Consider the following 16,347-nt stretch of genomic DNA (forward strand, 5'->3'; position numbering starts at 1 on the left):
CCTTTGATCTTTCATGGGTTTACTTTACCAACACAAAGGACACCAGCAGGGACACTTGTAACTTCCACTAGCCTTTGTATCAATCTAGCTGTACAGCTGTGATTGCCCTAGCAAAGCTTCCTGACCAACCTTGCCCAAATATTGGCTTGTTTGTGTGGTTATAAACAGCTGGGTGATACATGTATGCTGTAATTAAAGTAATTGAAAAGCCTACTGTACATCTTATTTGCCCCATTTTTAGCCTTGCAAGAGGTCATTGCACTTAGTATGTCAGCCTGTCAGGCAGTAGGGTTGTTTGGTCCAGACTGAATTATTTCAACAACTATTTGATGTATTGTCATGAAGTTTGGCACAGATAGTCATGTTTCTCAGATTATGCATGCTAACGAGTGACCTTGGTGATTCTCAGTCTCTTCCTTTTCAACCATGAGGTTGATTTGTGGTTTGTAGTGAAGTGTCTCGACAACTATGGAAAGGATTGGCATGACATTTGGTACAGATATCAACAACAACGATTATGAGTGATTCTGATGCTCATTGGGGTTCATTTAAGTAACAAAGTTATCATAATAATTGATCAACGTCGGCACTTTCAATGCATTAGAAGAGTTAGATAGGTGGGCTAAGCAATAATAGTAGTGTAAGTGGTATTCCCTCGATAAAGTTGCTAATCTAGCGCTTCATGAATTAATGATACACTGCACCTATCGCTCTAAGAATGCAGATTAGCTTCCTGTTACTGTGGAAAACACCGGATCAGTCACGGTGGAGGGGAGGGACACTCTGCTGTGTGCTCTGCTGCGATTGGTTGTTACCTCATAGCTTAGAGAGAAACAACTAATCACATTAAAGATTTTCGGACAGAGATTTCAGCATGGAGGATTTCAACTGTATCTGACTGCACTCGTAATAATCAAATATTCTCTGGTTGTGCCTCTGTGTGTTTTCATGGCCGCTGGTTTGTATTACAAACAGCCAGTGGTAGCGGTGGTGATACAGTGGATGGCCAACTGTACTTTTCACAGAAAACACACCGTCCTCATTGGCTAGCTGAGCGAGCTCACAGCTGTGTCTCTGGGCTAGGCAGAGTGGACAGGCCTGGTGTATGCCCCTTAAACACACCAAGCTTTGAAGCAGGAAACGTTAATTCGTTTCAGCAAGGTGGGTTTTGCCAGTGGGCTGCTTGGGAAGGGGCAGCTTTTTTACCCTCAGGTGCACATAAACTACACGTTCAGAACTTTTTAAAATACAAAAATGTAAGCAAAAAATGATTGGTATTATTGGTATTATTAGAGTACTCATATAGTGCTTTTCTAGTCTTAACAGTCACTCAAAGCGCTTTACAACACAAATCAACATACATTCACACACACATTCATACACCGGTGGCAGTGACCACCATGCAAGGCACCACCTGCTCATCAGGAGCGATAACCATTCATACACACTCACACACTAATGGAAGAGCCATCGGGAGAAAACTGGGGTTCAGTATCTTGCCAAAAGACACTTTGACATGTAGACTGCAGGGGCCAGGAATCAAACCATGGACCCTCCAAATAGTGGACGATCACTCTACCTCCTGAGTCACAGCTGTTAGCAGCACTTCAGCATTTTGCTCAAAACGGCATCACAGATGAGTGTTATCACATTAGTCCATTCCATTGTCTGATCTGTTCCGATCATTATAGCAGTATGGTGAGGTCAGTATTATTCTAAACCTTACCAATGAAGAATTAACATTACATTATAAATAAATGCAAAAAAAGATGAAGTCTCCAGGAAGAAGAACCAACTAATATTTTGAGTGTTTTTATCCCATATCACCTGTTATATGTTACTATGAAAAGTAATCATTACACATAAACACTGGCATAGTTACTAGTGAAAGCCTGCAACCAAGTTTCTCTTGGTGGCGATGATTTGTGATGCACATTCAGAGTTACAGAGGATTGTTGGCTCCTCCCAGAAGCATTTGAGTGTGCCTGGGAACTTACCCTGCCAATGAGTTGTGTGTAATTAGCAGATTTAACAAAAAAAAAAAAAAAAAAAAATTACCTCTGCAGGGCTTAATAACAACATACTGACACACTGCTGCTGCTCCCCAGGGTACAAAAGACTAAGTATTGAGCTAATTGGCATATTCTTTCTAGAGATAGTCAATGTAATTTTTCGCATGGTTTAGTCTTCCTTAAATAAGAACAGACTATGCATAACATAGCTGTGAATTGGGCTCCATGTAGGCTTCCTCTTCTTTGTTATAGTTTCAAAAGATAATCTGCAAGAGCTGGATTGCATGTTGATGACATCATTCATTCTTCAAATGTGAAAGGCTGGCACAAGGACAGTTTTGATGAGACCGTACTCTGTTCAGCCATAGTAAAGCCATCTACATGACAGCTTTATTGTCTTCGAATTGGACTAGATGTTTTCCAGTGAGGATTCCTGTAAAACTGCTGCCATAATGTAGTCAGCCGGCTCTGATGTCCTGTGCATCTGTGGCATGTGCAGTAACACTTTGTGAGAAGAAAATGATATATTTCATTAAACTGAAGGAAGGAAGTGAACATTTGTGAAACTTTCTGTTTGAAATGACATTTCTACATCATTCTTAGAAGTGCTGATAACTCTCAGGTCATCTCATTGGTAGTGAGGAAGTCATTACCTAGCAGATCAAGTAAAGTTAGTGACATGGTCATGACTTGAATAAGGATTCACACAGTAGATGATGGAGAAAGTGTGAAAGAGCATAAAGTTTAGTGAGAGGTTTGGGGATACCACTTACTACAGATGGTGGCTGAATAGAGCATCAATTAGAACAAGACCAGGATGCAATCAAATGATTTTTGAATGAACCCTTTCCTTCGCTTTGTTTCCCTTTGTCAAGTGACACCCTGGAGATCCGTAGACATGTTTTTAAACACAGGAACTGCTTGTGGCATCATCTGCTACAGGGAAAATGAAAATTTTAAAGGGTCAGTTGTGAGATAGGGCCAGAATTTTAGTTTAAAACATTCTAAAAATGAACAAACATCAACAGAGTGTGAAGAAACAACAGTATAGCATTATGTCAGAGACGTCTATGTACAGATTCCAGCTGGACACGCCGTTTTCATCCCTGTTGATGTCTGACTCTCTCTCGGTCCTCTGCAGCTTTAAGCCTCTCCTGTCCCTTTCTGCTGTTTCTACTCAGCAGAGTCGTAGTCCTGGTCAGAGCTGCTTGTGAATCACCTCCGTACTGTACTCTGTCAGTCTTGGAGGCTGTGCAGTGGCTGAGCTTGGTTGAGCTGAGCCTCGTTGCCTGCAGTGACTCCCCCTGTGATCCGAGGTTGCTGGCCAGGCAAACTCCAGTCGGTTAAGGCCATTAGCTCCACCAGTAACTGAGCCAATTAGCTAATGGTAATTAACTGCAGCCAAGGATAGTTGGCAAAGAGCAGTGCTTGTCTGTTACTCGGGTGATATGCTGCCTCCTACAGTTTTGGAGCAACCTTTGAATTTGAATATTTTACAATTTTCTTTTTCTTACGGACAATCACATGAAAGACCAAAACCAACAATGAAGAGATCCTTCTAACAAGAAGAGATGGGTTCAGTTGCATTTTATTTATCTGTATCCAGTTCCAAACCTGCTCATGGACTGTGAATCCTTTCAAATCCCTAACTGAATCTTTTGAAGTAGGTTATTGGTGGAGAAGGACATCTCTCTCTGTTAAAAAGACATGTATAGTTGCAGCTGAAGCCGTAGAAGATAAGTCGTCCTTACAGATGCCTGTAGTGTAAGAGATAAAAGAGACTATCTAAGAGACATTGTGAATGAAAGATTTGATAAGGGATTTGTTGGCTGCGATCCTTAACAAATTTGGGTATTTTAGAAGATTTGATAAGGGAAACGTGGAACTGGATCCAAAATTCAACTGGCTATTGGAACCAGTCCCTACAAACGAGTATTTTTGTGTATTTTGAAGCCTGATACATCTTCTCCCTCTGTGCCACAGAGCTCCACTGTTGCCCAAAAACTATTAAAGACACATCAGTGAGATTCACTGTTGCACTGGGTGGCTTATTCCTTAATTACCACGAACACACACCAAGCCTTTTTAAAAATGAAACTACTGTATATATTTGAGTGATACAGCATGTATTTCTGTTTGCTGTATATAGATGAAAAAAGCAGATTCATTTTTGAAATTGGCTGTTGTCATGATTTCTTTTCTAAGTGCTCATTAAAAGTTAAAATTAGAAATTCAAGGTACAAGGTAATTTATTCATCATTATACAGCACAGGGTTGCATAACCAAGGAAACTCTGTCCATCAACTGTGTGTGAGCACCAAGCATCGATGTTAGTCCACCTCTCCTCGTCCTGCTGTAGTCACTCTGTTGACTCAGGATGCAGTCCGCCCGTAGAGTGCATCAGCTTGATAGGACATGTTGTGGTGGAGACAGGTCTCTGTGGGCACAACAGCCTCTGATTTCACGTTGTTTGGCCAGCCTGAGTCCCATTTTGTCCATTTCCTTTTACTGCGACCAGACATTAGCCAGGAGCAGCCTTAACCCAGGCTGGATTAGCATGGCTCTTATTCCGACTCTCTTCCTCCCTGGGGCGGTCCAAACGATCATGTTGGAAGGTCGAGAGAGTCCGCTGCTCTTAATCCAAAACACTTGCTTTCTTCTCCAGTGATGATGACAGTATTTCTGCCATAAGCAGTATGTGTTTCAGCAATAAAGCCGAGAAAATGACAGTCAAAATAAGTAAAATGTAGCATAATTTGGAGGAGCTACCGGATGCTGCATCTTCATGCAGCACCGTTGCCATGTTGTAAATTCTAGTATCAAAGACAACAGTACTCTGAACAGATAAGAACAGCATCTGAATTTCTGTCGTAACATTTGTATTCCCACAGAACTGTCACAAAATTGACACAGTTGGCCACAAACATCACATGACTTCTTCTCAGATTCATTCAGACTTTCCAGCTGATTGTTGTTTGCACAGTGTGAAAAAGAACCACTAGCAGCCAAAGCAGCAGGACTTTCCATGACGCTGATTTGACTAAATGTGAACAAATAGGCTGTAGGCTAAAGAGAGATGCTGTAGATACTTCAAAGTTCAATAATCAGACATTCAGCAGGTTCATCCTCAATAACTTCTCACTCTTCAGTTTTCACCAGATTAGTTGTGCAGTGCAAGATAAAGCTTGACTCATGTTGTACATCTGCTACTTTATTTTTACATTTTACGTATTTCAAGCTCCAGTTTTTGAAGCCCCTACTCTCCCATGGTCCACCCACACAGGTGTTTTCACTTGTCTTACCTAATGGGACCTCTTCTCAGGACTGTGTGGGCGTGAACAAACTGCACTTTATTAATATCGTCACTCTCATTGGGCTTGTTGTGTCTGTAACGACAGGACAATGTACAGTATATAGCTGTCATTCATATTAGTCCACGTGACATCACATAATTCGCAGCATAGCTCTACCCAACGTTCACCTGCCTAGTGCTCTAATCAGCCCAAGTAATTAAGGACACTTGTGTGGGTGTGCTGGGCCTCACAGCTTCTTTGTATTTTTTTTAAAAACCGTTTAAACCGCCAGTTCTATTTATGCCACTCATTCCCACCAGGTACTTCAACACTTACACAGTTTTTAATTATACTCCCTCTTGACTTACTTTTAGGTGGAATGTCAAAGGTGAGGTTTAAGCAATGACTTTTGTTTAAACCTCACCTTAGAGTATTTTGGGTACATGGTTAAAAAAACGTGACTTTAATTATTTTGGATATTTTGTCAGTAAATTTACAAATATGTATGAGAAGCAGAAAAAAATACAATTCAACAGAAATTCAGGCTGCCTTAACAACTAGAAAGTTTTACACTACACGCCCTGAATACAGTCTTCACACATCTTCTTCAGTTTAGTTTGAAATGTACTTTTCACTTCTGTAATTTTCTTTCTTGTTAAGCACATCTGAATTTACATAAACACTCCCAGGGTTATTTCAAGATTGCCACTGGCAAAGTGTGAGGGCCATATGTGAAAATGAAGCACCACAATACTTTCATACTGTAAGTGACAGTCAGAGTAGTGTTTATACAGACACACTCATGCATGATTTCTTGTTCATTACCTTTTATGCTTGAATACATCACATCCAAAAAGGACATCCAGCACTGTTTGGACAGATTGTTTACCCTCAGACAAAGACAAATGGAAGTGGAACCAAAGGGCAGGTACTGTGAGAACAAACACAGTCGTGAAGGATCCATAGATACTGTATACAGTGTCTTAAATACATACCTGACACTCTGTAACATTCCTAGTTCCTTCCAGTCAGCCAAGAGAGGGCACAGACATGGTTGGAAGCTGTTCAAATATAATCTGATATATAAATAGCCTAACCAGGACACACACACACACACACACACACACATACTCACACACTCACACACACAGGCAAGAGAACAAACATCACTTTGACTGTCTACCTTAACTCACTGAGACAGCCGCCGCTGCAGCTGATGTATTTACCTGGTGTGTCATGCTGCAGAGGGGATTTAGGAAGGCAAACAAAAAATTAGTCAGGAATCCCCACAAAGTGGAGAGGATTGGGGCGAGTGAGGGGATTAATGAGGGAGAGCTAGGCTTTGATAATGCTGACGTTTTGAGCTGTCCTGTGCTCCCTGAAAGCCCTTTGTATAGTCCTTATTGCCAGTTGCCATCTGTTATGATCCAGTTGCCAGATTGCCCGGAGCAACATCATCAATCCCCCCCTCCCCTCTTTCAGCTTTTGATCTGCACAAGTAAAATGCTGCTATTCCTGACTGTGTACTCACCAAGTCAAAAGCCGATAACTGTTCTGATGGACTGTGACTCCTGTGGAACCCCGAGGCTTCTCTGTTGTGTTGGCCACATCCCACTCCTCAAAGGAAGTAATGACCTGTCCTTGCCTCGGTGCATCTCCAAAATAGACTGCCACACACAAAGATGAGGACATCTCAGCCACACTGAGGCTTACGTGACAGATTTCACTGCACATATAAAGTGCAGTTGTTATGCCACTTTGAGGTTGTGTTGCATATTCACAGTTGCACCGTGCAGCAGTCACTCCATTTAGAAACAGGTCTTATGCACAGTGATGTTACCCTGCAACACACCGCAGTGCACTCCCTGAATATTTACATCTGAACTTGGCAAAGGTTGATTTTCTCCTAAACATTCATCTGGCCTTTCTCTTCTTTCCTCTTTTTTTTTCATTCACCTCTCACCCGTTCCTCTCCCTTCACTTCCTTCATTAAATTCAATCCACCCGTCCTTCTCACCTCTCTGTGTCCCCTTCTGCTGACACCTCATCTCTGTCTCTGTCGACCAGGCCGGGCCAGTCTGCACGGCAAGTCCTCCCTGCGGATAGAGAATGTGCGTTCAGACGACCAGGGCTGGTATGAGTGCAAGGTGCTGATGCTGGAGCAGCAGTATGACACCTTTCACAATGGCAGCTGGGTGCATCTAACCGTTAACGGTAAGTAGCATTTGCATGCTTTTGACACAATCCCAATACACAACACGTCCCTACCACTTAACCCTAACCCTCCCTTTTGCTCGATCATGCCTAGAGGAAGGGTGTCCCTCTTGTAGTTGGGATAGAGGGGGGGTTTCTGTGAAAGCTCGCCCGTCAGCTCAAAATCAATGCACAAATAAATAAATAAATGTTGTAAAAGAATAAACGGTCTAGACTGAATAAAAGTTTGTGTTAACTTATTGACACTTTTCTCCGCTCTGACTCAGGCTCTTTTTAAAGATAAATGTGCACAGTTGCATATAGCCTTCAGATGTTTTTTTATTTTATACCAGATGAAATGAGAAAAATATGAAATGACATCATGCTGTAGAAATGAAATTTAGAGTTCAGTTTGAAATAAACACGGGTATCACATGCAATTGTGTACAGGAGATTACTTTTTTAAATTAACTTAACTTAATTTTTATTTTCATTTTATTTTTTATTTATTTGATTTTCATTTTCTTTCTCCTCCCTCTCTTCCCTTTCTGTGATTTTGCCTGTTTTATCACTTTTATTCTTTTTACTTGTAATAACTCATTTTGACTTTTGGTGTTTTTACATTTTGTGTTCTGCCTTCTTGTTTTAACTCATCTTAGACTAGACTTCCTTGTGTTTAGCTTGACTGTTGGTAAACTCTGTTTTAAAGGTGCTATATAAATAAAGTTTATTATTATATTATTATGCTCTGGCAGACGTTGCAGTGGGTGCTAGAATGCTGATGGCCCTAGTGTTAAACTCTGGTAAATAATGAATCAATGGACAACACTGAATACAACTTTGGGTTACCTTTTTGACACTTTCCCCACTCTGACTTGGGCTCATTTTTAAGGATGAATGTGCACAGTCCACATATAGACTTCTTTATGTGATGAGTTTGTTGTTTTTGCAAAAAACACAAAACAAAAAACACCCATGAAAACATGCTGTAGCATCTTTTTAAAGGAGTCTGGGGATATTGTGGTTACTAGTTAAACAGTATGTTCACAAATATCTGCTGCTTATCTTCCAGTACAACACCTGATTAGCATTACAGTGGACCATTTTGTTCACTTAATGGGCCATCGTCCAACAGGTCTTCCAGCCCCAACAAGGTGCATTGTCACACTGAGCGCAAGAGCCTTCGTACAGTAACACTACAAATACGTGCTGTGCAACTGTGTCAGCAGCTTAGAAAAATAAATATTGATGGATAACATGATGACCTAAAAGTTGCCTTTACAAAACATGTAGGGCCTACTTATACACACAATGACCTCTTAGTGTTTTTTTCATCAGTTAGTTACTACAATAATGACAGAAACAAAGAAATTGACAATAATATATGGCAACAATCAAAGTATTGTATAGCCTGATTCTGCACTCTACAGTATTCACATGCCATCAGCCCATAATGTGATGTGATGTTTACCATTGCTATGGCAACAAGTCAAAATCAGAAAAATAACAGCTTTAATCCCTGAGGAGCTACATTAGCAGTAGTGACGTTTACGTCCACAGTTTGCAGCTACCTACAGTTCCCTCAAACAATGTAATGAAGATGCACAATCAGAGGGGATTTAGAAGTGGATATATGCAATGCCGACTGAAAAATATGTAGTTAAATGCCGTATAGCTGCACCACTGGTTAAAGTTACACTCTGCCACAGCTAATTTACAGTGATCTCCACACTGCTTTCGAGCTGGGCGTAAACATATACCTCAGACTGTATGTTTCACTTATAGGCTTATGCAAGGACAAACAGTAACTTAATGTTACACATCTTTAGTTTATTGAACTTAGTTCACAGAAGAGTTGTTAAAGTTAAGTATCAGCCGAAGCAGTCATATTAACATAGCGTTACACTACATACATACGCGTCCTGTGGAGTTAACCAGCCGAAATACAGACAGCGCCACTCTGCCTTTGCTGAGCACATTGTGGTCAAACGGGGTAAAAATAAAATCAGGATTTTACTGTCATGATCAGGATCCAAGCACTCTGCTGCCATCTAGTGTCTACAGTTATCAAGTGCAGCCCCCCCCTCTTACCGCCATCACCGCAGTAATGCAGCGGCAAGCACATTATATACAAGTAGAGACATCTGTACCCCTTGTAACTCTGTTCTGAGGGGCGAAGGGTCACTCGAAAAGGAGGGGTTGAGGTAAAAATTGGAAATGCGATTGAGCCTTATTGTTACTGTTCACTACAAACATCAGACATGGAGGATGGAAAAAGACAGTTCTTTTTTCCTGTGCATAAATGTCAAATTTTCATACAGTGGTCATCTGGGCAGAGATACTGTCGAGTAACCACAAGGTCAAATGTTAAGTCCCCATGGCAGGAAGTCCAAAATATCCTTGACACTGATTATCATTGTTTGTGTTCTCTGACTGACCTCCTGGTGGCTGTGTCATAACTAGAGAACTGACAGAGTTGTCCCTGAACAAAACCCAGCATGCTCTGTCACTGATCGCGACTCTGGAGAAGAGCACCAGACAAACACCTGAGTGTCAAATCAGCAATTCACACAAGTGTAAACACCCATGGGACTCTCTCACTCAAACTAAGAATATTCTTGCCTTCACTTGGTGGCTCAAGCATTCATCCAGACACTTAATCAGACAGCATATGATGATGCTAGTTGCTGTGGTAACAGACACACCAGATAAGGTCCTGTACACACCCCCTCCACCTCCACCCCCTCATGGTCACAGCACATTAGCTCAGTTTCATCAGTGTTGCTCTTGTTCTCTTCTGCTTTGCCTCTGCTCTCTCCCAGAAGTGTTTAAAGTCCTCGGGCTTCCTCCTCTGCCTCTTCTCTCTCTGTCTTCATGTTTACCTCTCATCCGCTGCTTTTACTTTCTTGTGGCCACAGCAGACATGAGCCACAGCACTTTTATCAGCTGTGGCCAGTGGTTAGTCGGTGGTGTTGTACAGGACGCAGCTGACTGGGTTCCTAGTTCTACAAAAATCTTTAAGTCAGAGATGTGTCATGTTTTTGTTGATTCTCACAGGATTCAAATGGGACTGATTTAAAGTCTGTGTATGTAGGGCTGTCAAACCACTAAATATTTCCAATTAAAAAAATAATGAAGTCAGGACAATCTGTTTGTAAATATGTGTGAAGACATCTCCCAAAATACCTAATCTACAGCCATTTGGGGAATATGGAAGTTTCACTTTATCACACCAGTTATGAAACATGATCCCACTACAAGGCTTTGCAAATTGGACATACTGTACATTTTACTGTAATCACTATGTCCCCCTGTGTTGTTTGTTGAATAGGAAATGTGTTTAAGTGAGAAAGTAGTTGTGAAATTGAATACATTCTCTATTAAATATGTGGCAGAGATTCTTGTGTTTCAGTATTTGATTAAGAAGAAGACAAAGCTGGATGTCAGTGAAGGTGGAGGAAATAGCCAGTGTGGGTGGAAGGTCAATATGAGAACAAACTAACAGTATACCAATAAACTGAAAGCTAGCGTGCTTCAAAAATAGTAGCCTATAGCATATTTTGTGTTGTTGGACTGATCACTGCACTGCACTTTATTTTGTACTTTTTAAAAACAGGAAGAGACATCTTTGCCGATTTGGCTGTTTGTGAGTCATGGTGGGCCAGTATGCAGCGGCTCGCCAAAAAGCTTTCACAGAATTCTCCTTTCTCGTCAAATTTTAAGTGTTTCTGTGGAGATAAAAGCTCACATGGAGGGTAGGAGTTGGTCACATATGACAGCAGCTGCCTTGAGTGCTATTGCAATGTCCTGATTCACTGGCAAGCAAAGCAAGGTTGCCAAAGCCAAGGAGGTAGCTCGATGAAATGCTCAGTGAAGTAGAGGTCCTTTGATGGAGGGACATACAGCGGTGAAGCGGTGGTAGGGTCAGGGGACCAGGGCTCTGGGGAGTCCCTGCTGCTTTACTGATTGCTGATGTCATCCACATGCATCTCCACAGAAGCAAACTGCACCTCTGCTTGGCTGGCGGGAAGAAGCACTTCAGCCAGATTCTTCAGTCTTTGCTGGCAGCGGTGGTGTGTTCTGCATAAGTCAGATGCACTGTAGTGTCAACAGAACATGATCTGTGGATGTAGAAGTCATGGTGGAGTCACCAAAGCAAAGTGCATAAAAGCTATGCACTAGTACCAGCTTCTAAATGCTTATTCCAACACCATATGGAATATCAAACTCCTAATAATTGCACTTAAGAATGCTTAAAAGTGCTCTAGTAAAAAAAAAAATCTGTGCTTAATGTAAAGAAAACACATTCATCAAGTGCCTCACTTGTGTAAGAGGAACATTTGAGAGTAATGGTGGTTGTGGTTGTTTGAAATGTGCTATATAAATAAAGCTGTCGTGCCTTACAGTCCGAGTAGATTCGCTTGGGGAACTTGAGTGTGTGGTGTTGGAAAAGCAGAAGGAACAGGAAAACAGTGTGGGCAGGGTCGAAAACATAAACGGCAGGAGCTAGCATAGCCAGCAGGCTAACTTAGACTTAGACTTAGACTTCACTTTATTGATCCCGTTGGGATGACTCCCTCAGGGAAATTGAATTTCCAGCAGCATACAGTTCACGAGAAAATAAACTCTTAGCAAAAATAGAAAATAAAGATAGGAATAGAACAAAATACAATAGAATACAATAAAAATAGATTAAAATAAAATAGGATAAATAAAATAAAATAAAATAAATGTGAATGTAGGACTGTATATTTGTTATTGTACAGAAATTATTGCACGAAAGTGAGAGTGTCCAGGTATGTATGTGAATAAATAGATAAATAGATAAATAAGTTGTTGCACAGTGAAATCACAGTATTGCAGTATTGCCGGTTATCTGTTCCCTCCTATTTCCTCCTCCCCCCAAGTGAGGAGTTGTACAGCCTGATGGCATGAGGGACAAAGGAGTTCTTAAGTCTGTTGGTCCTACACTTGGGAAGGAGCAGTCTTTCACTGAACAGGCTCCGCTGGTCACTGATGACGGTGTGCAGAGGGTGGCTGGTATTGTCTATAATATCCAGCAGTTCATAACAACAGCAGTCTTCAAAGTTCTAAGTTATACAACATCTTATCAGACAATTATTATTATCCTCTGTCGGTGTCCTTACACTTACTGCAGCTAAGCAGTGTCTCTCCTCTGCTGCGTGTGATATTTTACAGTGCAGTTCCATAAACATGAATTTAAACAATCATTTTTTCCTGAATGAGTTCCACCCACCCCGTCAACCTGGTTGCACATTAGAGAGAACTCTGAAGTAAACTGGGTGGAATCACAAAAAATGAATGGGGAGAAATGGGGTTTGATCACACCTGTACTCTAAAGTGATCACATTATTAATCACATATGTGATCAGAACAAGAGAACCCAATCAGAGTCAAGTATTTACCCTACAGCTGCCAAATTGTTCATTCTTTAAATAAAACCAGCAGCTTTATGTCACTCAGTGATATGTTTTGTCTGCAAAAAGTGATTCTCATTTTTTTTTGTATGTATGTGAAATCGTTATCATATACTTTGTAAATGTATAAATAGGGGTAAAATAATACAATTTAGGGCAAGGTTGCATATATGCAAATGCAGGGGAGTTACAATCCGATGCTGAATGTGGACTGCGCAGGATGTGAGGCACAAGATACTCAGTTTGCTGGCTTGTAGTCCTTTTGAGGGGTCAACCACACACAGTGCTGCTATAGGTTGTGGCCGCCACTTCAAACCATGATCAAAGTTCAGCACAGTTGAACGCCACGAGAAGCCAGGATGCAAATTTGCTTCACTAAGGGATGCAACATTTTTATTTTCCCATATGCTTGCATTAAATGGAAGTGAACAGAAAGCAATTATTCACCACTGTTAATTTTGGACATGATGCCAATGCTTCATATGGCAAATCAATGAAAACATAAACAGAACTTATTTCCCCATTGATAGGTGCAGACATTTAAAATGAAGGGCAACTTATTGCAAAACTACTTCATTTCTATTGATCCATACTGGTTTAGAAGACATTTGTCAATTAAATAGTGTACACTGACGAGACCTTTGCAAATCTATTAAATTAAATTGACTATTTTTACGTAGATAATTTTCTTATCTTTCATTCTTACATTTTCGAGATTCTTCAGTTTGCGAGATAAGGTTTATTTCCCACCCAACACAAGCACTAAGCACAACATTTTAGTCTTAGCAGTTTGAAAAATACAGGTTTAGCTTCTGTGGTTGACTGAACCTGTCTATGAACATTTTCTGAATTAAGAAGATGAATGGTCAAGCCTTAAGAGCTCCATTATCTTTGAGCTGAAATAAACTGTTAAAGCTATATCTATGTATATATTCTTTTTGCTTACTTATATGGAGTTTAATGTGATTTATGAGACGCCATCTACAGTGGATGAATCCACCCAAGCTTCACATCTGCACACCCGAGTTTCTGCCAAAATGGGGAATAATGCAGTGCTGGCATGCTGTAGATATTATGCAATCACGGTGATGTACATCCTTCAGTGGTAAAGCTGTACTACCTGTGACTCAGATTGTGTCTGTGCATACCTACTTCTCATCATCTGGGCTACTTCTTCACCATATGTTAAAGTGTGATGAATATTTTTAGGAACTGACGGAATCTTTAAGGTTCAGGGCCGTGTTACATACTCATGCTGCATGAAGCTCCAGCAGTGCTTCTATTTTTAGACCCCCATTTGCAATCCACCTCTCCCTATCATTGTCAAAAATCAGCGGTTGTCAGTGATTACTCTGAGCACTTTAGCTCTCAGCCTTGTTGGCACTAAAGAAGTAAGTAATGCATATAGATTCCGGGTGAGATGCGTATAGATTGTGGGTGAGAGTGCTATATCGCGCTGATGCTTTTCCTCTACAAATTGACACCTATGCCTCATTCTTGTGAACTTATATCATCCTCAGACTCCTTCCAGACAGAGTGTGAGTGGAGAAGAGGAGGGGCAGAATGAGATGTGTTCGTAAAAATGATGTAATTATTGTGCAAGCCATTTGCTCTAATGAAAGGAATACCAGTCTAGTTATTGCATGGAATGAGGTCTTCAATCACAATCTTCTATTTTAGCCCTAGTTCCTATTTTACTCTACTTATTGCTGTTAGACAAACAGTATACACAATTCTATCTCACAGAGGCTTCAAACTCAAAGCAACCAAGTTTTGCTTCAGCAATGGCAAGTGTGGCCACTGATGATGAGCAGCCTGTTTTGCTGATCATCAGAGAACAAATTCCTTACCATCTTTTACTGACCGGTCCCCAGTGATGCTGACTAAATTACTAAAAAACTAAATTCTGCTCGGCCTGTTTCATTCAGTGGCTCATGGACGCTTTATGACACAACGCATTCACATTCAGTCAAACCCCTTCCACAGCAAAGTTGGACAGCCGGTGTATTAATGCCTTTGTGGGTAGTACTAACTGTTTACATTGGCATTGTAACTGTTCATGAGTCTGGCATGATGCTGTCAGACCTCAATGTCTGCCTCCCTTTGTGAGTGTCGACGTCATGTTTTCTCAGGCCAGCTCACACGTTTTTCTCCGGCTACGAGGTGTCTGGTGGCATTATTACCTCTTTGAGAGGTAATGCACCTTACACTTAAGCCAGAGAGAAGGGAAGGTGTCAGTATCTTGCTTCCCTTCCGTTATTTATGTAGGAAATAAGGAGGAAGCCGAACACAGAAGTGAGAAGCCAGACGCTGTGACATTTGTAGGCAAGATGGCAAATTGTTCCGCATGCTAACTGTCAAGCAGCATTTTGCCTTTCAGGAAATATCCTATGAGTACAACAGACTGGCTACTCCCCGGCTCCCTGCACTTTCAGCAGATGTATGAATGTGGTTCTCCAGCCACTTCGCAACCAAGGCATGAGAACATTCTTTTACCTTGACAACCTCATTGTCTCTGCCAAGTCCAAAGAGGGGGCCATGTTGCATATAGCCTACTTTATTCTACACCTAATGTGGTTCGGGGTTTGCAATCAACTGGAAGAAGAGCACCCACCCCTCGGCCACGTCAACAGTATCTGGGCATAGTGCTCGATTTCAACCAGGCTGCAGGCTTTTCTGCCGGAACCCAGACAAAAAGCCCTCCTGCAGGCAGTTCACAAATTGCGGTGGGGTGCAACGGTGGCAGCATTGACTGTCGTGCAGGTGACCTCCAGGTGGTGCACCAAATTTCGATCTGGTTCGGGAAGGGTGGAAGGCTGCTTTATGCGTTCCCTGCTCTTTGTCTTATCTCTCCACTGCTGGAGAGAGTGGGACAGGAGTGGTTGACTCTCATCCTGGTAGCCCTAGACTGCCACTTTGCTACATGGAGATGACTTGGATGTGTGAGAAATTAGATCCCTTGACTTGTGCAGTGGGTACTTCTCTGTCTTTTTTGCAGTGTTTGCTGGAGAAAAGGCTGTCTTGTGCCACAAGTGTGTGCAGCGGCTTCCTGCAGGGGGTTAGGAGGCAGTGGTCTGTGATGCATGCCTTCATCCCTCAATGGGAACTGCAGTTGGGTCTTAAGGCTTTGGTGAAGGATCCCTATTAGCCTCTGGAGCCTATAGGCAGGCAGGTAGAGGCCTTCCCACTGGGGTCCATGTGCATTCTACATGCAGCATAGCAGTGTCAACGGCCCTGTTGGGTGGGATAATTAAATGGATGAGAATGGATGTATGGATAGATGGAATGATCAATGTAACTTTACAGTCTTGTGGACAGCATCCCACTTTTTGGCTTCTTGGGATATAACTATCTCCCTTTAATTCACCTTGTGAATCATCATGCCAAAATGTGGTCCTGGAGACACTTATT

The 16,347-nt window shown here is 41.6% G+C and overlaps 1 protein-coding gene across 1 annotated transcript in view; it reads left to right on the forward strand.

Annotated features, from left to right (window-relative positions):
* LOC141007259 (protein turtle homolog B-like) overlaps window positions 1-16,347 on the forward strand; it is a 149,862-nt gene that overhangs the window by 45,154 nt on the left and 88,361 nt on the right. Inside the window, exon 3 of the mRNA XM_073479608.1 lies at window positions 7,373-7,519. Coding sequence (XP_073335709.1) covers window positions 7,373-7,519 — 147 coding nt within the window. The remainder of the gene's footprint in view (window positions 1-7,372; window positions 7,520-16,347) is intronic.

Source organism: Pagrus major, chromosome 13 (assembly GCF_040436345.1).
Source record: "Pagrus major chromosome 13, Pma_NU_1.0".
In the NCBI taxonomy this organism is placed as follows: domain Eukaryota; kingdom Metazoa; phylum Chordata; class Actinopteri; order Spariformes; family Sparidae; genus Pagrus; species Pagrus major.